This window comes from Molothrus ater, chromosome 6 (genome assembly GCF_012460135.2).
Source record: "Molothrus ater isolate BHLD 08-10-18 breed brown headed cowbird chromosome 6, BPBGC_Mater_1.1, whole genome shotgun sequence".
NCBI classification, from domain to species: domain Eukaryota; kingdom Metazoa; phylum Chordata; class Aves; order Passeriformes; family Icteridae; genus Molothrus; species Molothrus ater.
The window spans coordinates 50,473,807-50,498,900 of record NC_050483.2 but is presented as its reverse complement, the minus strand read 5'-3'; the positions used below and the strand labels follow the sequence as shown (position 1 = coordinate 50,498,900).

The following is a 25,094-nucleotide window of genomic DNA, read 5'->3' as shown; positions in this document are numbered from 1 at the left end:
TTGATACTATTCAGAGGATTACTGGGGTCTTTGTTTCAGACTGTAAGCACAACAATGGAAACATTTATTCCTTGCCTTGCATAGACATTTACTGCTGTGTATATGGACTGTGGAGACACTAATGAAAAACTTGGCTTACATCACCAGTGACATGTCATTTTCACATATGAATTTTACTTCCTTTTTACAGCAAACTAACAACATCCTTGCAAAGAAGCAAGGAGCTTCAGCTGCAGTGGCAGCTTGTTCCCTTCAGAGGTACCATCTCAATCACTTGCTGCTGTGCCCTGAGGGATATAAAACATCATCCCTTAAAATACCCTGGAAGATAATACCAGCAGAAGCAGATAGCACAGGTCTGTCCCTGCCAGGCCTCCAGGGAAGGTACCACCTTGAGCCCTGTTTTGGAGAGAGAACAGTGCTCAGAAAACAGGAAAGGGAATTTTGGTGTCCCAGAAATTCAAGACAGATGCAGTCCCCTTGCTTCAGGCACACAGCTGTCAAGGGAGTAAACAGGGAGATGAGACAGACCATGGTCTGAAGTACATCCCACAGAGTTGGTGTCCTTAAAGCATGAGCAGCTGGTTAATCTGATTAGAGGAGATGGAAAAACATCTTGAGGATGACATGGCCAGGAGGAGAACATCAGGATGCAATAAAAGCCAGATAAGTGCCTGGGTGCACGCATGGCTCAGTGTCGACACCAGAAGATGTGCAGGAGGCAACCCAGCCTGACCATTCCCTGCACAGCTTTGTGGTACCTCCAAAATCCACTGTCCCCACCTCCCATGGGTCCCCTGCATGCTGGAGATTCCCATCCCACACATGCTGGGCAATGTGATCTCCAGAAGTACGATAAAAGTAGTATGATTTATCCACATCTAGCTATTTTATTTCTTTATTTTGAGCACAGAAGAACCCACGAGGATGGATTCATCACACTATCTATTATAAACTACTTTTGTTAAAAATGTAAATTATCTGATCTTCTACAAACCCTGGCATTCAAGCTCCCATCTGGATAGCTTCAGATAGCTGCTGAGATCTCAGTGTACTTCTGCCTTTCAATAGCTCCTGGGTGTGTGCCAGCATAAAATGTCAGGGCTCTCCAACAGATCTCCTCCATCCTCAGTGTGCCTCTTCCACATGATCAAGCATAACATTTTTGTGAAGCTTGCTCTGAGCAGAGCAGCCAGCTCCAAAAGCATCTTTTGACCTGGGCTATCTCAGCTGCTCACAGTTAATGAGTCTCATGCCATGAAATGCAGCAGTGGGGCTGTCAGAAGGACAGGTCTGAGCCTGTTCTCACTGCTCAGGGCCCAGGGTTGGTCTGTGACACAGATAAAACCTCTTGCTGCTGGGGTGCCCATTGCCAGGCTCAGGCAGCTCTGTGGGTTCCCGTGCTGGGAAGGGCACCAGCAGTACCCAGCAGCCACTGACAGCACCTGCAGGGTCACACCTGCAGAGCACCAAGGCACTGCCACGTCCTTACAGTCACTGCACCCTGCTGCAGGAGAGCTGGTGTTTCCAGTCTGGGGCAGAAATGCAACACATCCTTCTGTTTTAAATCTGGTTTGGGGGTGTGCTGTAATCTACACAGATTAGACTCTGCATGAACTCTAGTCTTGGATTTTCTTGTCTAGATCTCAGATGTGGATTACTTTTCTTAATGGGTAAAATAAAAAAAAATCTACTATTTCTACTATTTAGGACAATTACATATATTTAAAATTAATTATATTCATAGCTTATCTTGTTATTTTTTCCCTTACTTATTGAAAGCAGTTATATATAATGTCAAGCTAGTAAGCAACAAATCCTTTCTTATTAAAGTAACTTAAACCATTAATGGCATTATAGCTTGCTTCAGATTTGTAGTCTTTTTTTTTTTTTTTTTTTTACTGCCACCTGTCTTCTTTCCAGTTTGTACTGGAGGAAAAAGAAAGCTATTTTCTGTTTTACACTCAGACTAAATTAGCCACCATGATCAGGTAATACTTATAAAGAACATATGATCAGAACAATTCTTCTTACTGTAGTATGGTATTTAAAATCAGACTATACAGAAATGACACAGTAGTGCATCCAGACCCCAGAAATCATCATTGTACTATCCCTGTCTACTTACTACTTAACAGCAAGCCCCCATCACAATTAAAGAAAATTAATTACTTTGTAAATTAAGTTAAAATCCCAGCTGTTATAAAATATAAGTCAATCATCATTTCAACATCAACGTGAGTTTAAGTAAAGGAGGAAACAAATGACCTGCACAGAACTCTGGTGCTCCACTGTGGTCTGCCTGGGCTGGTTCCTCAGGGATGGATTTCATGTTCCTCAGTGATGCCCCTGGAGCAGCTGGGGGGTTATGGCCAGGACTCAAAGGGCTCTGCATGAGAGGCAGCTGAGTGCCTGCTCTTCTTTTTATTTATGTGGATGTTACAATGGCAGCAGACAGCAATGCACAGACACTAAATTAATTAAGCTGTTTTTAAGCCACAGCATTAAGGTGATGTCATAAGAACATGCCTAGGATGGCAAGGTCACTGGAAAGGGAGAGTACATGTCCTGCAGTAAAAGACTGTAGTTTGGAGGGCTTGTGTTGGATGCCTACTATGTATTTGTCAAATTTTTTCTCAAACCTGGCACCACCTGGAGGAATACTTTTTCTATCCACTGAAATATGCAACAGCATCTCTGATTTAACATGGGGAAGAGCTGCTACACCTGCTTCAGCTCTGAGCAATGCACACTATATGCTCAGAAATGCATAAATTAGATATATTTGGAAACATGGAGAGCTGGGAAAATATTTTGATGCAAGATTACATAGTTCTTCTAACTGATGTCAGACTGACTTTGTGTTTGCATACAAGCATACTTAGAGAGGCTCATGTTGGGTGACCAGAAATCTGCTCATCTTACTGCTTCCATTGACATGGCATTGCATTGCCATTTTGCATTGGTACTCTGATGATGTTGTACAACTGAGCTAGAGATTTTTCCTCTATTTCTTAAGTAGTTTTGTAAAATCAAGAACACCAACAGTTCATTTTTGTTTCATTGCAGCTTTACAAAACCCCAAAATCTTTAGCAAGACTTTAACAGAAGAAATAAAACAGATGCTGATACATTGCAAGCTTAATGGTGCTGTTGCTTGACTGTGAAATATTTTAACTAGGAAATGTTGAGCATCTGAACAGTAGCCATAATCCTCTCATAGAGAAGCCTTTTCTGCAGCTTGTCCAGGGTAAGTGCAAGCCTGTGTCTTCAGCGTTAATGGGATCAGCTGCAATGAGTAATGCTTTGTGTATGCTAAGGCTGTGATCCTGGCCACGTGGTGCAAAGATGGCAGTGCTGGTTTTTCTAAGCAGTCAGTCCCACACGAGGTGAAGTGAGTCAGAGCATTCGAGATGGATGAGCAGCTCTCAGAAAGGAGCTTTTGTTCCTCATCTCCAGTCTCTAGCAGTCACTGTGAAATTGTCTCTACCATCTACCTATTAGCATCAGCATCACTGGGGCTCTTTGCATGACAAACTCTTGTGCATATAAGCAAAGGTCACTCAAGGAGACTCTTGAATCAGATTTATTTTGTAGCAAGCTTAAAATGACCACACTGATGACCCATCACTGCCTCCCATAAGGAAAAGCTGGAGGCAGCTAGACACAAATGGGGATCAATTTTTCACTGAGAGCTTTACAGTTACAACTATTTATCCTTGTCTGCAGCGTTCATACAAGCAAATGAGGAGAAACAATTCTATTCACTACGTGAGTCTCCTAACCTTTCTTTAGCTGTTAGTTGTAATTGCAGCAAGAATAATATCCTAAGGGCTTTATGCTGATCTGCTGGATTTGAACACCAGCCTCTCAACTTACAGTCTCTATATCCCCCACCACCAGACAAGTACACACTGTTTTGCTATCCAATAAAAGCTTGGGGAGCAAGCTTAGACCTGCATAGATTTTACCACCAATTGCATACAAATAATTGAATGCAAAATCGACTTGGTAATCATGCAAAAGGGGAAGGCAGATTAACTCCATTCCCCCCTCAATGTCACCAGGCACATCCTGTCCTGCTTTGTGGATGACACAGCTGTGCTGCAGGCAGAGAGCTGTGCATGGCCTGGCAGTGAGTGCCAAAGAGGGGATGTGCTCTCCTAAGTGTGACTTCTTGTAGCATCTCAGCGCTTCCCAGTGCTCCAAGGTTATGTGCTAGCTGTGCTTCAGTGGTGCAGAAAAGCACTTTCCATCCAAAGTGAACAGTCATCAAAGAATAGAGAAAATTGTTAAGTGCTGTCAATGGAAACATCTTGGCTGTTTTTATGGCTGTGTTAATGGAATGCCCTGCCACAAATCAAAGGGGCTTTGCAGCCTGCGACTTCCAAGTGGTGAACATAATGACAAAACCAAATACTCTGTTACCAGCTGGTTTCTATTATGGGGCTAAATTGTTGGATTAAATCATGATCCTTACAGCTGAAGTCAAAGGACTTTCCCCAGAGCACTGATTGGGATATCAGAAGGTGCCATCTCCCTGATCCCCACAGAGGAGCTGAGGGGAAGCATGGAAGTGGGGGCTGTCAGCACAAAGGGTGCCTGAGGACTCCCACTCTGGTGATGATGTGTGTTGGGAGAGTGTACTGATACTCCATGGAGACACCTCCCCTCACATCCATCCATCCATCTATCTATCTATCTATCTATCTATCTATCTATCTATCTATCTATCTATCTATCTATCTATCTATCACTGTAGGTCCACTGCACAGCCAGGCCAAAAGCACTCTGAGTCCAGCTCACCTGTCCAAGGAAGCCCAGCATTGCCCTGCATGGATTTTTAGCATCTCCTATCTGGTGCTTCACAGTTTTCTCAATGTAAAAGGCAAAAGTAACATAGACACTGCTGCTAAAAATAGCCACTTATGCCCTGGATGATTCACTTGTTGGTGGGGAATACCCATAAGTGCCTCTATCTAAACATTCTGTTCGCTGTCTCAGTATCTCCGCTGCCAGCTTGTATATGTCTCTCCAGTCTTGTTCAGTCTGTTTTCCTATGGGTTACATATTCTTTAGCTAAATATGTTCATTTGTTTATCTCCCTCCATGCAGCAAGACCCAAGCGTGGCTTCCTCCTGCTGTAGGAATTTCATAAATAAATCACTGTCTATTATTTCCCTGGGAGCATACAACATTGTAAAAAAAACCCAAAAAACCAAACAAAACCACCCACCAATAAAACCCAGCCCCCCCCCCCCCAACCCCCCCAATTAAAAATAATAAGAAAATAAGCCCCAACAAATAAAGCCAAGGAATTTTCCCTTTCTTAGGTTGTATGTTAGAATAATAACAGAAACAGGAGTATGCTGCTAAACTTCAGTAGCAAACCTCTTCGGATTGTTCTGGTCTATGCAAGAAATACATAATTGCACTGGATGACTTCTAGAACTACAGCTAAGAAAGGCATCATGTGAGAAGGAAAGCTTCATGTGACTTAAATTCCCAGCCCCCGAACGTACCTACTTAGGGTGATGACCAGGTTTTAAATCAGAGTCCTGTAAATTGTCATGGACTGGGAGGAAATTAAATTGGGCTCTTTGGTGACATCCTTGTAGTTCAAGTGATGATTTATAAATGTGTAACTGAGCTTATTGATAGGCATTTTGAACCTGAAATGGGCTGTGTTTGGATTTTTTGCTATCTGTTGGATTTTTTGCTATCTGTTAAAATATCACTATATTCTTGGAGGTATCTTTTATTTTTTGTATGCAAATTCTCCCCACAAGTAACACTAGGAAGAATGATGGAACATGATGCTTCTTTAGTTGCCCAATGGTTTTCCTTATGTCTGCTCCAATGTGAGGGGCAGGTAAATCAGAGGTGTTTAGCTGGGAGGGCAGGACAATGAGTGTATGTTGATGTTACTGATGTGAGCCCCAAGCACAGAGCAGCCAAAACCTGCTTTTCCTCCAGAGCATCCCTGCAGCTGCACATGGCTGAGTCAGGCCTTTCCTGGGGCTGAAACCACCACTCAGTAATCAGTGTGCCCATGAACACCATCTTGGGAATGAATCTGGGATGCTAGGGTTAATGGCTTTTCCTTTTTCCTTTCCTTTTTCCTTTCCTTTTTCCTTTCCTTTTTCCTTTCCTTTCCTTTCCTTTCCTTTCCTTTCCTTTCCTTTCCTTTCCTTTCCTTTCCTTTCCTTTCCTTTCCTTTCCTTTCCTTTCCTTTCCATCTTTTGATGAGCAGATTCACTGGTAACTAATAAAACACAGCTGGTTTTAATTTTTGCTGCTAAGGACTGTTTTGTGAGGTATTTAAGTTGCAGTAGGATAACTGGGGAATAATGAATGAGTCCTTTGGGCAGTTATACTTAGTTCACAGAACCATAGAATTGTTTGGGTTGGAAGGAATCTTATTTACCAACAATCAGTTGGTTCCTTCAGTTTAGAAAAGCCATGTAACCAGATTTTTATGGTTTTTTGTAACAAACTAGTATTTTCTTGATACATTCACTGATATTATTTGGCAGCCACCTCTTTTATTTTTCCCTGTAGGCACAATCTGTCTTTGTTAGGAAACACTGTTATCCCTGGCAAAGGCAGTGATGTCTTCAGGCAATCTGCACATAATACTGCATGTCCTTACTGGAGCACAACTGGAGATACCAGCATATTCATCTTCCAATTTGTCAAAGTTTCCCCAAACATTTTCCCTTCCAACAGCATGTTTATGACTGCACATGCTTATGCCATACATATTATTTTAACAAGGTAACTTTGGAAAACTCGTGATTTATCCCTGTTTTCCTTCAAGAGCTGGGCGTGCACAGTTCCACACTCACAGAGGAAAACTGTTGGCTCCCAGCAGCCAAAAAGCCAAGCAAGACTCAAGTGCTGCAGTTCCCTCTTAATGAGTAAGCAGCTGAAAATAATACCTCCTGCATTTTCTTTGGCAACAAGGCTTATAGGCAATATTTATCCTTCTTTTTAAATTTTCTGTAAACCAACTAGTGCAAGATCACAGGAAACAACTGGAATGCAGACTCCAGTTTGTAGTGCTGTAGCTGGCTCCATCTCCAGCAGAGCAGCTTTGAAATGCTGGTAAATTAATCCATGAACTATTCTGCTCTCTTCTGCATAGTAGTGGATTTTGCAGCTAGTGTTTCTCCTTTCATGTAATCTGACCCTATCTTGGTCCCACTCATAATGCTCCTCACCATCAGCCAAGGCATTAATCTTGAGAATGTGTCCTAAATCAGTTCCTGGAAAGGCAGTGGAAGTAGGCATCAGTGATATTTTTCAGTTCAGCCAGTACATGCCATAAAGATTACAGTTGTACAAGGCACAACAAGACAAAGATACACTTGTCAGCTGATGCATTTTTGGATCAAAAAACTTCCAAGAAAAATAAAATAGATGAGACCTTGAGGTTTTAGGAGCATGAGTTCAGCCCGAGCAGTAGGTCCAAGCTGAGCTCCCTGAAATCAGTGAAAAATATGAGGAATGAGAGAGACCAGCATGAATATTTCTAGATGGGAATGCAAACCAGCTCCAGACATCCTGCAACAGATAATTTCTGCTGGTAGCAATGACACGTAGCACAGTTCAATGGCCTTTAGGGGTCGTGCTTATCCAGTGATGAGCATTTGGAGTGTATCTCCTGCAAGAGACTCTCTGGGATTGATTCCCAAGTGGTGAAGTAGCAGGCTGTCCCACTGGAGGGCATTAGGAGGAAAGGGCAGCAACAGCTGGGACAAGAAGCAGAGACCCAAGCAATTCCAATAGAAAATAACAGAATTAGAAAATATCTGTGAGTTGGGCCCTTAAGGTAATTAACAGCTGAAGAATGGCATTTTAAACCAGAGCCTTCATTGCCCAAGCCCACAAAATGAACTCTCTGAACTGATCTCTGAACCTTGTGGGATAGTTTTGATGCTCGCAGTAAATGAAAAATCATTTTACTGTTTGCTGCTCCACATACCTGGCACATTTACAGTGAGATCTATTCAAATCAAGAAGATTATGATTGGATGCCTTTTTGTCTAACTGTTAAGTGAGTAAGTGAACTTCATGGACACCTTTATTTTCCCCCTTTCCAGAAAAAGTAAAAAACCTCTAACAGCCTCAAAAAAGTTGGTCTTTTTCCCCAGGTATCATCACTCATGGAGAGTGGAGCACAGAGGGCAGAGGAGCCCTCATCTGCATCTCATGCTGCACCCCAGCCAAGCAGGGCTGCCAGGGGCCCAGCAGCCCTTCCCAGCACAGCCTCAGGCATTGCCAGGGAAAAGGTCAAGGTTGGTGGTGGAGGGTCGAGCAGAGGTTCTGCCCTGCTCCCTAATGCTGCTCCAGCCCTCCTGTGCACAGCACCCAGCCCAGGCAGCCAGGATGCCTCTGCTGGGTGGACCAGCCTGGATGGGTGGACAGCCCTGGATCCTCTCAGGAGGCTGCAGGATAAGCACCAGAACTTATCTGCTCATCAGTGTCAAGGCTCAGGCATTTGTGTGTACACACAGGAGTGTCAAGTTCTCCGGAAAGGTCTGAACCAGCCCTTTTATCAGAGTTCTGGCACATGTTCTGGCTCTGAGACTCAGGTACCCAAACCTTTGCTCCTCCCTTGGATTCTGGACAGTCTGTGGGCTTAAAGTGGCTCAGCAGCCTGTGATTTGCTCACAAACCATGAAAGACCCCAGAGGCTCAATTCCAGCCATCCTGTGAGAGCCATCCTGGTTGGAGCAGGCCAGCTGGGCCACCCTTTTTCAGTGACTGGAGAGAGGTGTAAGTATCTCTTAAAACTGGCCTCTGTCCTTATTCAGGGAAACCTTCCTTTCATTTCAATATTTCATATCTGTGTAAGGGCACAAAACCCCAAAACAAAGCCCAAATAAGGATTGAGTTCATTAACCACTAATACTGTTCATTACTGGTATTTGTACAGTAGCATTTGCACGCATGAAACTCCAATACAAATGAAAATACATTCCTCCTTCACATGTTTCATCACCTCATTTATATGCAATGTAGCTTGTCAAGAGATGGCAAACAAAAGACCTGGGAGGATGAGGATTTACTCTGGATAAGCTCATAGCTACAAATGATTTTGAATCATACTAGAATTAAGTAACTTAGTGCCACTAATGCCACTGGCACTGCTACTAGCCTTGACACTACTGAGAGACTTAATCTAAAAGGCTCTTTTGATTTCTCAGAGGCTCTTAATGGTTAATTTTCTATTCAATTCCCTTTTTTTTATTTCTCCTTCTTTAAGGCTTGTCAGACAGAAAGGCTGATATGTGAAAGAATCTAAGCTAGGCTAGGCTTAGGTTATGATAGGCAAGGAGATGAGAAACAAAATAGGAGCAGGGCAGAAAATATATCTTGCAGTTTGTCTGAGCCACTAATATTTGCTAATTGCAATAAATATAGTACTGCACAGAAGCTCCTAATAAGCTTATATAAAGCATTTTAATGGGATGCTGTCAGGTTAAACACTGTGTTTAAAAATATAAATATTCTTAATAACTCCAAATTAAAGAAAATGAAGTTTGACTACCCAAATACTTTTCTCCTTTCATGCCAGAGTCTGAACTGCATTTCACACAACTCAGCCACTGAAAATAGGCAGGGCTTTATTCTGCTGCTGTTGGCCTGGAGCACACCTGGATCACACAGGAGAGGACAGTGCAGGGATGTGCCAGGCAGTGCTGGACATGCAGCTGCAGGGATTGAGGGGCCATGTTATGTCCTAGCTCACCAGGCTGACTGGGCAGCTCTTGTTACCTCTGGCCCAGCCTTGGACTTCCAAGACAGCAACTCTGGGGCTTGCATGAGGGTTGTCCCCATGAGACAGCAGCTCTGGGGCTTGCAGAATGATTTCCACCCCAGGATGGCAGCTATGGGGCATGCAGGAGGGTTTCTACCTATAAGAACAGCTTTGGGGCTTGCAGGAGAGTTTCCCCACTGAACAACAGCATGTTGGGGTTTTCCTTCCATCATGGCAGCTCTGGGGCTTGCAAGAGGTTTTTGCCTGGCTGTTGATGGGGCCATTGCAGCTCCAGGATCAGCCCAGGGGTCCTCACACAGCACTGGATGCAGCTTCATTTTCTTCTTTTAGCAAATGACTTAAATGTTTCCATGTTTAGATTTTAGGCCTTTCAGGGCACAGTTTAAATCCAGAGCAGTGACTATGTTGAGTTTAACTGAAATTGAAAGAAAGAGCATGTGGAAACTTCTTAACAAAGAAGTTTTGTAAACAATGTCTTGATGCTATGGTGATGGGTCCTAAGAACTGCTGACTCCATTTTTCTTTCTCTTCAATCCCTTATTTTTCTTCCAAACATTCCAATTTTAGTCCTGTCTACATGGCAGTGTTGATTGTACATTTCTGTGCATCTAACAAGTGCCAAGGAAATCAAACTTAGGGAACAGCAGTGCTGGATCTACTTCTCAGCTGACTCTCTCACAGAAAGTGTTGGAGAGAGCCAAATGCCTTTCTCTGTCTTAGTATTCTCCAGGGGCCTCTGGATGTACTCATTTACTCTGGATTTGGGTAAACCACAAAGGATGGTCCAAATCTGAGAAGGGTGAGAGTGCAATGTCTGAACAAGAAAATCCCCTTCCAGACCAAAAGGCCCGACTAGGCTGATGTGGAAGCAACACTTAGGACATGCCTGGGGCCATGTCCTCTGCTGTTTGCATCACCTGCCTGCTGAAGGCTTCCCTTGGTGCTGGCCCTGCAGTCTGCAGCCCACCCTCTCACCAGGATGAGCCTGAAGATGCTGCCTGCAATGGGAAGAGCTGGACTGAGCTGGCAATTTGAGCTTTGCCTGTGGCTTACAGGATGTCTGATCCCAAAAGCCCCTGGGTTCCAGGGCACCATCACCCAGAGCCTGTCTGGGCAGGAGCAGCCAGCCCTGAGCATTTGATGCTTCTGGGTGCTTCTATTCACTCTCACCAAAAAGACACTGCAGCAAATACAGGGGCTGCTGCATTTGCTATCTAGCAAATTCTCCTCTCCCAGGTGAGATCTCCTCTGCTTCTTTTACACTGAAAAAAAAAAAAGAGAAAAAATCTGCCAAATAACTCACAGTCTGGATGGCTTCAACAGAAGCAAGGAGAAGCACTTGGAGTGTGATAGAAGGATTACTGTCATCAATACTGTGGTCTGTGGGAGGACAAGCCTGATGTGCTGGGAGCTTTGTAAACATCTCAGACTGCTTAGGGAATCTACAACACAAGCTGAAATGTTTGAAAATGTATTTTTCCTAACCAATACATTTCCCTAATGGGTACAGACAAATTCAAGTCTGGAAGAAATCCAGTGAACATGGTGAACTACCATTAAAGAAGAGCAGATGCAATTGTTTTGTGCCTCTCTCTCCCTAAAGGAATGATGCAATATCTCCTAAATTCCATGGCAGGGAAAATAGAAGGAAAAAGCCTATGCAATGTAATAAGGATGAAAAGTTTGTTCCAATTTTCTCAGCCTCCAAGACTGGGCACAAACCTGTGTCTGCTCTATACTGCAGTCTCATGGCCTGGCTGAGTGAGTGTTTTCTGTTTACCTCTTTTTGCAATCTCTTCTGTAAGCCAAAGATAAAGCCAGTACAGCTCCAGCTGTACTTTTGAACCCGTGCTTAAATGGGGTGGAAATAAATCTTAATGAGATTGTCCAGCCCTATTACCTTAAGTAGTATACCTCAAATGAACCCTGCTGAAGGCTGTAATTCCCCTCTGAGGTTTCAGTGACAGGAGCAAGTGGATCATATTTCACTATTGTAGTTTGTCTCATCACTGGATACTTGGTAGAATTCCATGTCTATCACATAAGAACTGGAGAAACACACCTTTATCAAAGATGCAAAAATAGTAGAAGGTGCTTTCTATTAATAAGTACAAAGAATTTTCTCATGCTCTTCATTGCAAACAGAAAATTGCTTTGCATTTCTACTTCATGAGTATTCAGATGCAAAAACATTACTCCCATGAATTCTTACAATTGGTGTTTTGATGTTCCCTCTTTCCTCTCTGGATAAAATCAAGGTATTTTCCCAAGGCTTGCTGGTGGGCAGAACAAGGAAGGCAGCAGCAGATGGACAGGACTCGAAGAACTGAAGAAAGGCCAGAGAGGTCTCAGGGGAAATGTCTCCAGGGAGCACCACACTGCAGCACAGATATAATTTATTTAGGCTCTCCTGAGGTCCCCATACACAGCTGAAGAGAGAATTTTTAAGTGCCTGTCTTAGGTAACATGTAGGAAAGAAAAAGGTGATCCTGACTCTTTGGAAACCCACAGCAGCATCCCTCAGGGCACAAGGCACATGCCCTTCACATGAAGGGCACGTGGAGCTCTGATAGGTAGCAAGAAGAAATCAATTTTCCAGCCCTAACCCACTTGGCTGTGCAGCAAATGGGATTTTAACTCACATTGTGCCTGCAGCATTCAGTGAGTAACCCACAAATGAAGGTCCAGAGGAGAAGAATCTCCTCCTTGTCTAAATTTAGCATAAGGCCTTGAAAGTACAGACAAGGCAGCCAAACATCATCTGTAGCTACAGAATTTAGACAAGGAAGATAACTCAGTTCTGGTAAGTGGTTTTGGGAAATAATGGAAGGAGAAACAGGGATCTAATAACCCCTTACTGAACTAAAGTTAACCTCCCTCTCTGGGCAGGAGCCTGGGACTATCTCTGACCATAGTCTGAGCTCAGTAATTAGCACTGCTGCTGATTTTTGCACCTTTTATAGATATTTGATATTGGATCAACACAGAAATTCGAGTATATGGGCTCATCAGGTGCTATGAACTGTTGAGAGGACAGGTGTGGGACTCATTGCAGGTAACAAGTGATTTTGCACAGAAGAACAAGGCCAAGCCTGCAGAAGCTGTACTGGAGGGTGCCTGCCCAGCTGCCTTCACTCCTTGGCACTCTCCAGGACTGGTGAGCAGGGTGGCCCATGGCAAGGCACTGTGTCAAGTAGTGGAAAATAAATTAGATCTCCTTGTGCTGGCCCTTCACTACAAACAGCTCCACTGGGGATTGCTCTGAGAGCCCAGGCAGTCCAGGTGGCACAGAGCAGCTCTTTGGGTGGGCCTGGGGCCGTGCTGGGATGGACAATGTTCCTGCTACAGCCTTCTCTCACTCTCTGTGGAACTCATTAAAACATCCACTTGCCTCCAGTTCTCCACGGTCCCTCAAGGCAGCTTGACTAACAAGGCAGATTGTCAATTGAGCAATCATCTCAGAACAAGGAAATCTTTAAAGATTTGGCACCATTATTTAGGACAACCCAGCTGCTGAACTTCAGTAGGAAAAGGAAGCAAATGCACGTGGCCAACTCTGAGGCATAACTCTGTGAGAGAAAATAAAATCAGTTCAGTACAAACAAGTATTTTCTAATCCTGTATCATCCCCTCGGACAAAACTGAGATGTTCAGCTCCTGGCTGGCTGTGTCTCATAGCCAGAGTGAGTTTTCTCCTGCTTTTTTGGGTGCTCTTCTTTCTCCCTTCCTCTGCAGGGACCCCTGACCTTGAGAATGAGAGATGTGGCACAGGAGCACTTGTGCTCCCTCAGGAGCTGGCTTTGTCCTGCTGAAATCCCAAAGGCAGAATGAAGCAGGGAGATGCTCTTGCTCAGGGTCTGATGATCCCTCTGCATCCCCAAAGCAAGAAATGGTGCTGCATCCTTGCTGGTGTTGGTTATGTTTTGAATGGCCTGAGCACAGACACTCCCACAGTAGGGAATGAGACTCACCATGCCTCAACAAAAATGTGCCATCTGGTCAATTTTCAGTGGTTTTCTCCTTCCAGTGTAGTGGGAGAATAGTGAAAATGTCTTCTTACTCTTCCCACTTTATTGGACATCAGAGTAGGCAGGGAATAGTAAAGGACAGCAAAAAGACTCTCCAGCTCCTCTGTGTGCCAGGAGAAACCAAATAATTGTAGGAGAGGAGTTTGCTGAGAAAACAAACACTCCTCCTGTGAACAACTGTGAGCAGATTGAATGCTTTCCCTGGAGTTTTCCAATTTTTTTATTAAATGATTCAAAATGAAAACACACAGAAATGTGGTTGGTATTTAGAAAGACAGCTTTTGTTAGAGAAACATTATTCTCCATCCTCCACATGTGAGCACTGTATGCTTCAGTCTACCATATCTGTTCCAGACATTGCAGATTCTCTCACACTTTCCCACATGATGCTTCTCCTTAAGCCTTGGATATTTGAATACCTGACCAAAACATCTTTGCAAATAAATCCCCGGTCTCCAGTGGCATAACAAGCCCCATGTGCTGCTGACTGTGTGAAAACAGACAGTGCATAGACATTTTGACAGCCACCAAAAAATCATGACCCAAGAAACCTGGCTTTAGGAAAAAAAAAAAATTAAAACAAGTCTTAAGAGGCTCATGATAAACATCAAAGAGTTGGCAGCACTAAGAATAATCAAACAGTTTAGATGAGGTTTCCCAGATAAATTGTTTCCATTTCATCAATGCGCTGTCTGGTTTGGAACACTTATGCCTGAATATACCATTTGGAATTTATGGTAGATGCAGGAAATAACAGTTTCCTTCTCAAAATCCTTCCACATGTGGTCCATATGCCTCCAGCACAAAGAGACTGCAACATCATGCCTAAGTCATATGGGTGTCAGAAGGTCAGCTGACTATCACAGCAACAAGATGAACCAGGAAACCTCTGATTTGAGATAAAGAGCTGCAGAAAATTACAGATTTAGTGTCCCAAAGACAGGTTTCCTGTATCAGAAGTGTTTGTGTGTAAGGCTATTGACATTGCAGAGCATCTCCAAGCAATTGCTGAAGTATCAAGTTATAATTACAACGGGTATACTCATTGCTAGAGATCTAGTCATGAGGTGTCCAAGTATCTTGTATTCATGACATATGTGTTTCCAATATGCTGTTTATCATAACATCCCAGCTTCACCTCTAGAAGATATTGAACATGGTAAAGTATAGCATTCTGGGAAGATCAAGGACAATTTCAGGTTAAGTTAGCTTGAAAAGTTCTGCTGGGAACTGCATTGCATCTGTGCTGCAGCCACAGAGCAGCCCTTGAAGGGAGAAGTTGGTCCATGGAGCAGCTGTGGGAACCCAGGGTTTCCCAAATGGTCACTATTGGCAGGTTCCTCATCTCCTCATGCTGGACCAGAGACCACAGGTCTGATTTATGGACATGCCCATGCTCACAGCTGCCAATGGAGCTTGAATACCTGAAATACAGTGGTGTGCTGGGTGCTCTGAAAGAGGAGCTCCTTGGCATCTCCAATTACACACCCACAGCACTGGGAACTGGTTTTGGCTTAATCTTGATGTGCCTCAGTCTCTCACTTACAAACTCTGAATAATTCTGCAGCCATGGCTCTTTGTGGGACATTGCTGAGTCATATCTAGCAATGTTTCAGTAGGGGAAGTATGAAACATTCACTAAGTTTTGATTAGTGCAAATATAAATACATTTCTCTGAGCAATTGTGCTGGGACAAAGTATGAGTAATGCCTGGTACTTCCCATGCACCAGGAGTGCTTGCTGGTGGGGCCTCACCCAGCAAATCTCACCAACCAACAGCACAGGGCTCAGGCTGCTGCTCTGAGGAGTACAACTGAACTGACCCAGCCACAATTTGTACTGGTGGGTCAGGGGGATGAAGATATTGCTGACATTTCTGAGAGCTGTGATCCTAATTCATTGGACTGAATGGAAAGGTTTGATTTCAAAGAATCTGGGTCATGGTCCCAAAGCATGAGTGGGAGATGTGCAAATTATAAGTTTAACCTGAAGTCAGGTCCTTCATAATCACATGATCAAGTGCAACCTGAGATGCTCAGCTTGCTGTCACTGCTTTAGATTTTTTTTTTTTTGAGTCTCTGCAAAAAATTACTCAGGTGTTCAGAGGTGTTACACACAGCTCTTTTTGTGTGTGTGTGGTTTTTTTCCTTTCCTTTCCTTTCCTTTCCTTTCCTTTCCTTTCCTTTCCTTTCCTTTCCTTTCCTTTCCTTTCCTTTCCTTTCCTTTCCTTTCCTTTCCTTTCCTTTCCTTTCCTTTCCTTTCCTTTCCTTTCCTTTCCTTTCCTTTCCTTTCCTTTCCTTTCCTTTCCTTTCCTTTCCTTTCCTTTCCTTTCCTTTCCTTTCCTTTCCTTTCCTTTCCTTTCCTTTCCTTTCCTTTCCTTTCCTCAGCAGACCTCTTCAGGCAAGTTGTCTGCCAAGAGTTTCCACGTTGTGGTCCAGCAGTAAGGATTTTACCATTTTCACAGTAACTATGTTAGTCACTGGGAAGTGTCCTGGGTGCACAGTGTGATTGTAAAGCCAGAGCACATCCTGCAGCTCCACAAAGAACACATCACAAAGTATATGTGTGTAAGTGTGCATTTATCTGCAAGATAAATCCCCTTCCAGATGGTGAGAATTACAGGAAATGCCAAGTTTGCAGGTAGTATCAATGGATTTTGAGGGGATTTTGGACCTTTCAATCATCTCTCCAAACTTAATTTCATGCCTTCATAATACTTCATGGGGATGAGCCTGTGTTCTCCCAAGGAGCACTGAAGTGGTGGAAACTTGAGCCATACAAACAGTGCTGAGAGCAGTGATGTGGGGCTGGGGGGTTCCCACCTGGGCAGTGTGGAAAAACTGCCTGAGATAAATCAGCCATTGGCACCTCTCTGAAATGCTCTGGGTTTTGTGATGGAGACAGCATTGTACTTCCCAAAGTCTTCTCAGAATTTGTGGTGATTCCTCCAGGGTCACAACCATCTATCTCTCTGAGCCTAGCTTGGAGTCCTCTGAGCAAGGGCTTGCTTTTCTTCCCCGAGCAGTTTGTGTGAGTGACAGACCATGTGCAGAAGCAAAGAGCAGCTCTGCCAGTCCCTGTGTGCCCTGCTGACTCAAGGGTGACTTCAGCTGCTCCATGAAACCCAGGACTCCTGCAGGGAACTGAGCCTGGGCACTATGAATGTGTCCATGCCAGCACCTGGCATCTGACAGGAGCCCATTCCTCTGCCCCAGAGTTTCTTTCCCACAAGGAAGAAAGCATTTGAGGGATCTTGACAGTCTTTTATGTGAGTTTTAGAGGAGGACTGAGATGTGAGGTAATCCCTAATGTTACAAATTTAATTGTGGAAGCCACAAGTGTGTGGAGAGGGAGCTGATCACAGTCTGTAAGGAAAGAAATAACAGGGACAGAGAAGGAGCTGAATATGATGATGAGAGACTGGGCACTGGCCAGGTTTTCTGGGAGGGCACACTGAGCATTCAGTTTGCAGTCTGAATGGCAAAGGAAGGGAAGGGGGCCCCACCCTCTAAATTACTGCCTGTATAACAGGTCTGCAGCAAGAGAAGGCTCCAGACATTGTTAAATGCAATTATGGCTTCTAAATGCTGATGGCTTAACACAGAATGTGTTGGCAATACTGCAGATGTTATGAGGGATGGAGGAGAGGAAGAGAAAAAACAGTCTGGTTCTCTTTTGCATGCCTTAAGTTCCTGCAAACATCATGGAATAAGACTGTTCAGAAATGTGCAGCACAGCAAGTGCTCTTGCTCACAGACCCTGGGACAAACTACAGCTTCCAAGTATTTCTGCAGATAAGGAAAATCCTCCCATTGGGATGGGGGAGGAGGGGAGGAGCACTTAGGAAAGATGTAGCATCTTCTGTATTTCCTAACTAGATCCTTAACCACCAGCAGAAAATGCTCATGCAAACTTCTACTGCCTCTACCGACTGCCTGAAAGAGCTCTCCTCCTTCTGCACCCCTCCTCAAAGAAAGAAAACCAACCAACAAACAAACCAACCAATATTTTCTTGTGAAAATGGGTGTTAATGTGTCTGCTAGGTCAAATACTCCACTTGGAGCCTCTGCAGCACACAGCACACATACTCACATTCTGCTTCAGAAAAGCAGTGAACTGGCACAGGCTCTGCTTGCCAGCTGAATAGTTAGACTAGTCCAGTAGTCTGGTTCTAGTCCAGTTAGTCTAGAAGGAAACCTCACCTGCTACTTTAAAGGCAGAGGTTGGAGATGAAGACTAACCCAGTGCCTGTGCTCAGGACACTCCTGGAACATAGTCAGCTCCCACAGAACCACCACCAGGCCTAAGGGGCAGGACATCCATGCTGGAGGAGAAAAACAGAGCTAACAACAGAGACTGCCATTTTTTTAATTCCAGAAGTTGCAAACTTTTAAGCTGGTTGTCAGAAATATGTCACTTATGAGTGGCACAGGGGTGTTGTACTACCCAGCTATGTACAGGTACACTAAATTTGCTTAAGCTAGGCTGAACCCCTATTGAGAACTCCCTAAGACTGGAATGCAACAGAGATCACCTTCCTTCATCTTTGCTTTTGGTGACAAAGAACTAGCTTTGCCATGTGTGGCATTTTGCCCAAGTGCAAATGTGGAGTTGCTCCTTGCTCTCTGTCTCTCTCCCAGCTCTCTCCCTTTCTCAGCACTGAAATGCTTTGTGATCTGGGAGGCCTCAGATCTCTCCCAGATGGAAAAGCCCTTTTGCCCTCAACAAACGCCTAAGGAGGTGCATGGGAAGAGAGCACAGCTGAGCCATACAGCCCCAAGGCTTTGAAAGCCCTGTCTGAAGGTGGGAACCCCTCCCCAGCAGGCTCTTTAACCCAGGCTCAGCCCTCACCAGGTGAAGGCTGCACCCAGGTGATTTTAACCCTTCAAGGACAGTAAGCTGGATATCTTGACTCATGGGGCTGTATTAAAGTACTGTATGAACAGAGATGGCTTTCCAGGCACACCTCTGGCAGGCTCCAACCTGGTGTCTCCATGGGGCTTGCTCATCACCAAAAATCTACTCCTGGGGTTTTTCTTGCAAAACATGGATTTATGGGGCACCAGAGTCATTAAATTTTTCCTTGTGTGGTTGTCTGACCTTCGTGTTCCAAACCCTCTCTAAAGCTTTAAACTATGATTGGTTCATCATTGTCATCTTCATCATCATCAGTGTTTGCCCCCTGAATGCACAGCCCCTGCTGCTCGAGGCAATGCTTGCACAGACTGAGGACACATGGAATTTCTGGAGGAGCAGCAGAGCTGGTCAGAAGGAGAATTCCCATTTGCCAAGATAATTCTGGTATTTCTGTTCCATTTTCATCAAACTGGGGCAATACTCCCAGATATTTGATTTGATTTTATTTTACCTGAGCATCCCAAGGCTTTCTGTCTTGCTCCCACTCAATTTCAATTTTCAAAGATATGGTCTTTAGAAATGTGCTAATATATTGTCATTGTCAACAAAATGTTGCATTTTGAATTAGTAACATTTGTATTTTGTGATGAAAGAACACTCTATTGGAAAATGGGTGACTGCTTCTAACAGCTAGCATTCATCTCCTAAGCTGACTTCCCAAATGCTGAAGGAAATGAGTTTGCCAAGGGGTCCATACACTAAGATTAGAGTTTCTGTGAAGTGTTTATCCATCCCAAACCCTGATAAATGATACAGATACTTGCCAGGTGCTCATCACCCCAGCACCCTGGGCTCACCTTCCCCTGGCAGGGGGATGCTCCTGGGGAGCTCTGAGCATGCAAGCCAGTGCTGGTGGGGTTAGTGCAGTCAGGAGCTATGGTTCATCCTGCAGACCCCTCTCTTGAGATGCTCCAGTCATTCCATTTCATTCCTAAACTACAGCACTGGCTTGATATGCTGGAGAAACCTTCCCTCTTCTCTGCTTATCCCTGAGCACTAGCTGCAGTCTGCACAGCCACTCTGCAAGGGGATTTCAGCCTTTGCCTCTCACTGAGGGTCTCACCCTGCAAACTGTGATGCAAAAGTGGTGCTCCACCACTTTATCTGCAAAAAGATAGACATTCTTTACCAAATCTAATGAAATGTGAATTTCAAGCATAGTCCTATGCCAATACGAGTATGTGAAAGTAGGAAAATTTTATTTGACAAGAGTAGAGCTCATGTGTGTGCTGGGTCATGATTGTTTGTTACAGAAATGCATATGGGCCATATTTTTTATTCCCAGTAGCTGTTAGAGACAGTCCAGCGTGGGAGCTGGAGGCCTTGCTCACTAACAGCCTCTCTGGCTGAGATAAATGGACTCTCCATGACAGTGCAGAATGTGTTGAATTTCAGGAAATCTAAATTCCCATATTTTTCTGGGATATCCTAGTTCTGAAAACACTAATTTTATCAACTGGCTCCAGTCTGTCTTAAAGACATGTTTGAAACATGTAATTTTAGCTCTGAAAGGAAGTATTTAGCTAAAGAGTCAGGAACATATTTCAGATGAAAAGTCTTGCTTCCTCCTCTACTGAAACAAGGCCAGTAAAAGGTTGTGAGGAATTTTAAGGAAATTTGGTTAGATTCGCATGCCACCTGCTGCAGAACAAGCTACATCAATCCTGTTTCTTCCCTTCTCAGCCCTGTTGCAGTAAATAACAGAGAAAGTATGCATATATGAGACTCCTGGTGTTCTTCTTCAGCATTATAATCTTCATCTGTTATGGCTCAATACCCTGTGTTATTTCAACAGTGGTGTTATGCACAAGAAGTTACCCATGCTATTCAAAGTCAGTCTGTGGCTGAAAGGGGAAAGAAAGAAAAGAGGCACTTGAAGAACCCTTGCATGACTTCAGAGATTTTTCTGAAGTCAAAAGGTTTGTGTTAAGAAGCAGAACCATCATGACTCATATATTCCTAATCAAAATGCTGGGTGCGTGAAAAGCTGTTCAGTCATTCAGAGACTGAACCACGACTCCTTACAAGAGGAAAATAATACACACAAGGGGAAGCACTTAAATAATTGATGTGCTTTTCTTTTATCTGCTTGTAGGAGTGACAAGAAATCTATGTAGCTGGCACTAATGGATAGCATCTGTATGTCAATAATTGCTAATGAGGAAGAAATAGGAGTGCATTTGTCTTGAAGTGACTGATCTTTCTTTATCTCCCTGTGTTACAATGGGAAATTATTAGTGTAAATTTTAGAATTCTGTTCACTTTCAAATCTCAAAAGGTTTTCAATTGTCGTGTTTTTTTGATAGGAATTCAATCCAGAATTGAACTGTACACTTGCTTACATGTAATCTGAATTCTGGCATTTAAGATCCTATTTTAATATCTTCTGTACTACATCCAAACAACAAAATAAAACTTTGTTTGCATCACATGTTCAATTTTCCATTCCACAACAGTGAAAGGGTGCAGCCATGCTGGAATTGAACAGAAACCAGTAATTTAAAAACACCCAATTCTTTCATCATGAAAAATTGCATAACCATTTCCAGCACTGAAGTAGGATACTCTCACTGAATAAAGTCTCTTAAAAATTATTGGCGTATCAAGCTGTTCATATCCAGCTATTTAAGTCAAAGATTATATTCAGCCATTCCCCCCAAGCTGCTTTTCTGAGGGAACAATTACACAGCTGTTCCTGCTACATTCTTGTGTAGGCTGCAAGCAGTCTAAAAACTCTGGCATTAATTTCCTGTGACTACAAAGTGCAACTCTCCAGGTTGTTCGTGAGGCATACCCTTTGCAAAGAGGTTACTGAAGCACTCCATACACTTGACACTAATATTGAGCTTTGGCTACACTTATTTATAGCCCTGTGCATGTGTATACACGGGCACATGCACGGGGCTGTAGGGTTTGTGTTCGAAGCAGGGCCCTGGACTGCAGCCACATTGCAGTGCTAATGATATCTGTCACTGCACCAACTTTTTGTAGCTGTATTATCTGGATGCATTCAAAACCAAGAATTTTGGATGTACAGTTCCAGCCTTGCTGTGCTCATTGGATTCAGCAAAGGGGCATTTCTGCACTAGTGAACACTAAGCAGCGTATAGATTAGAATAGCGTATTGATAATGACTTTTTGCAACTCCTTTTATGGAGTGTTAAGTTTTAAATGGCTAAAGTTTTAAACTTTGACCTAGCTTGTCAAAGAGCAATAGCCATGAAGATAATTATTTCAAAATTTCCTTGACATGAAAAGCAAGCTGTCAGCAGCTGGTTCACTAAGATTGCTTAATAACTCTGATGGAGTACTACCATTCCTCTGTCCACTGCTGGTTTGATGCACATTTTTATATTAATATAATGCATCCACATGTCTGTAAGTACAGGATATTTTGCCAGGTCCATGAAGCAGGTGTCCCTTGGGACAGGTTCACCTGGCATGGGGCAAGGTGAGCTCTGCTTCCTGGGAGCAGGCCTGGAAGCAGCATGGGAGAATTATTGGGAGAACAGAGAGAAATAAACCTTTGCTCTGTTTCTGGCACATTCCTAATCCATGACTATACATCACTTTATTTTTCATTCCTGTCCTTAGGAAATTGCTTCCTTGCCTCAATGCATCCATGAATGTTTTTCTGGAAGAAAACTCGAAGGTCCTTTCAGCAGTATAGGTAATTGAGATATCAGTAATTTCTGCACACAAGATGCCATGCACTCTCAATATCAGTTTCATCATTAATATCAGATGCCAGCTGATACTGATACTGTCACCCTGAAATATCCCACCCCCAACTCAGAGTGCTTAATAAGCAAACTGGGGCCAGGCCCTTAAAATCAAAGCCTGTAGAAGTGAAACTTTGCTAGTTAACAGTTCGCCCATTTGAGCAGATAGGCAGGAAATACTCATTTTCATCTCTCCTGTCTTTAGCTGATAGCAACAACCCATGGAATTGTGCATGGTGCAGCCCACTCTGCACCATATACATAATTAATATTTTTCCACTCTAGTTATGACTGATACGTTTTGGACTTGGGATTTCCTCTGTAAAATGGAAGCAGAGAGAGGAGGAAAGAAGAAAAACACTGCAGCAGCCTTCTCCTTCCCCAGCCACACTTTTTAGCCCAGAACCTCATCTTTGATGCACAGCCTCCACAGACCAATGGAACAGGAGTGCCACACAGTACATGTTGCATATACATATTCTACTGAAAAGATAAATGCTTGCCATGGTAAGATAAAAAATAAAAGGCATTTCCAGTAGTCCATCTCTTTATTAGTAAAATACCTTGGCAGAGAATAAGGCTATCATTTTGACAAGTTTCCTTTTCTACAGGCAGCCTAGATAATATTTACAGTTCCTATAGAAGTTTTTAAAAAAACAGCTGAGAAACATGCTTCTTGCTGATGTGCTCTTCTGCTCAGTGAAGTTTGACAGATACAGCCCTAAGCCCTAGTACAGGATTCCTTCCCAGATGCAGAAGTGTGCAATGCCCTTATTTTAACAACAACGCACATTTCTGTTTCCTTTCAGCAAATAAACCCTTTGCATTACATTTATCTGCCCTGGCTGTGTCCGTTACCATCCGGGAAGGTTTATCAAGGAACAAACAGGACCCACACACAGCGCCTGCTCCTGCAGCACCCATCCCCACAAACTCCCCTCGGTGAGCTCAAGACATCGATACCATCATCCCTGCGGATAGCGACCCTCCAGTCCTTCATCAGCCTGAATTCCAGAACCCTTCCTCCTGCCCAGCCGCTGTTCCTGCGGAGAAAATCCAGGCAGTGCCACCCTCCCACCCTCCGCACGGACTCTGAGCACCGCACCAGGACCTGCGCTGGTTTCGGGGACTTTCTGCTCGCCCCGCTGCGGCTCCGCGTGTGCCTTTGCAATCTGAGAATGTGAGCCAGTCGCAGGACTCGGGGTAAATATAAATCTGGCGCTTACCCACAGGCAGTCCCTCGCAGTCTGACATGGTGTGGGCAGTCCTCCTCACCGGGGGCTTAGGAAAGAAACCACTGCGGGACCGCAAGCGCGGGTCCTTCTCTTTGCAAAGGCAAGGGGGGAGAAAATACCAAACAGTTTACAGCCACCCTTCCCCTGCACTGCACATCTACCCACCCAGAGAGCTGTAGCAACAGTCCCGTCCCTGCCTTCTCATTATGGGATGCAAAGATAAGAATGTGCTTTTGTGCCAAAAGAGTGTGCTATTGGTGGATAAATTTGTTGTCATCCCTCCCCTTCGCAGAGTTTCCTCTTTAATGTCACAGAGGCACATTACCCTGTCGGAAAGGCCATCGAATATTTATGAAACGGCTTTTAAGGGCTAAGCCGCAAATCCTGGCGGGAGACCAGAGCTAATTGCTGTGCGCCGGGGCTGGGAGCCACCCGCAGGGCGCTCCTGCTTCCCGGGGGGCTCGGGGAGCTCTGGGCTGGGGGAGAGGCTCTGGCAGCTTCCTCTGCACCTTCTCCTCCTGCAGGGGCCGGGTACAAGCGCTGCTGGAAAAGGGGGCAGAAGCCAGGGTGTATCTCTTTAAGGAGGAAGGGGAAAAAAAAGGTCTTTGTTTATATTGTAATATCTGAGAAATTGTTTTGTGACACTGTTACTAAAGGCTGTTTCGTAGTTTATAATAATATTGCGAGTGCAGATTTCTCTGTAACTTCATGGCTTTTCTTGCTTAAAACATGCCACTTTAATGTCAGTTTAGTGGCTGCTCCTACAACTTACATTTTTAATCTTTGGAAATGTTTATGTGAGATTTGTTGGATATGAGGTTCCCAGACTCACATAGTCAGTGCAGAGTACCCCTGCACACTGGTGTGCTCATTAGGCACCTTAATGAAGTGCCAGCAAAGGCTCTGGCAGCGTTAGAGCCAGGCTGGGCTTGGCAGAGACGCGTGCGGGACCTGGTGGGAGCCTCGGCACCCGGGGGGCGCTGATCTGCTGCCGCTTCTTGCCCTAGGAACAGTCAGGAGCAGCCTGGGCTTGGCCTTACTCAGACCCTCAGTGTCTGAGCCCTCCACAAATGCCGGGATTTCAGACCCAGAAGCGGAGGAGGCAAGGGGGAGATCCATGGGGGGCGGTCCTTGGGAAGCACTTCCAGACCATGTGGCCAGAGACAGCCCCTGGGGAAATGAGCTATCGGGAACATCTTTCTTCAAAATGCCTCGAAGAAAAAAAAAAAAAACATAAATTACATGAAGTATACTAGGAGCTCAGGGTGCCCAGCACCTCTGAAAAGTGTGGGCTGTTTTTACTCAGATGCTTCAGCTTAAGCACCCAAAGGCTGGCACTGCTGGCTCCGCCGGAGCTCTCTCTGAAGAGAAGCCTTTTTATACTCTGCTGGTTACTCAGCAGCAC

At 44.2% G+C, this 25,094-nt stretch overlaps 1 protein-coding gene across 1 annotated transcript in view; it reads right to left on the bottom strand.

The window, feature by feature from the left end:
• Window positions 1–23,814, bottom strand: part of EML1 (EMAP like 1) — a 122,056-nt gene extending 98,242 nt beyond the window's left edge. The window contains exon 1 of the mRNA XM_036383455.2: window positions 23,681–23,814. Coding sequence (XP_036239348.1) covers window positions 23,681–23,708 — 28 coding nt within the window. The 5' untranslated portion in view covers window positions 23,709–23,814. The remainder of the gene's footprint in view (window positions 1–23,680) is intronic.
• Between the last annotated feature and the right edge of the window lie 1,280 nt (window positions 23,815–25,094).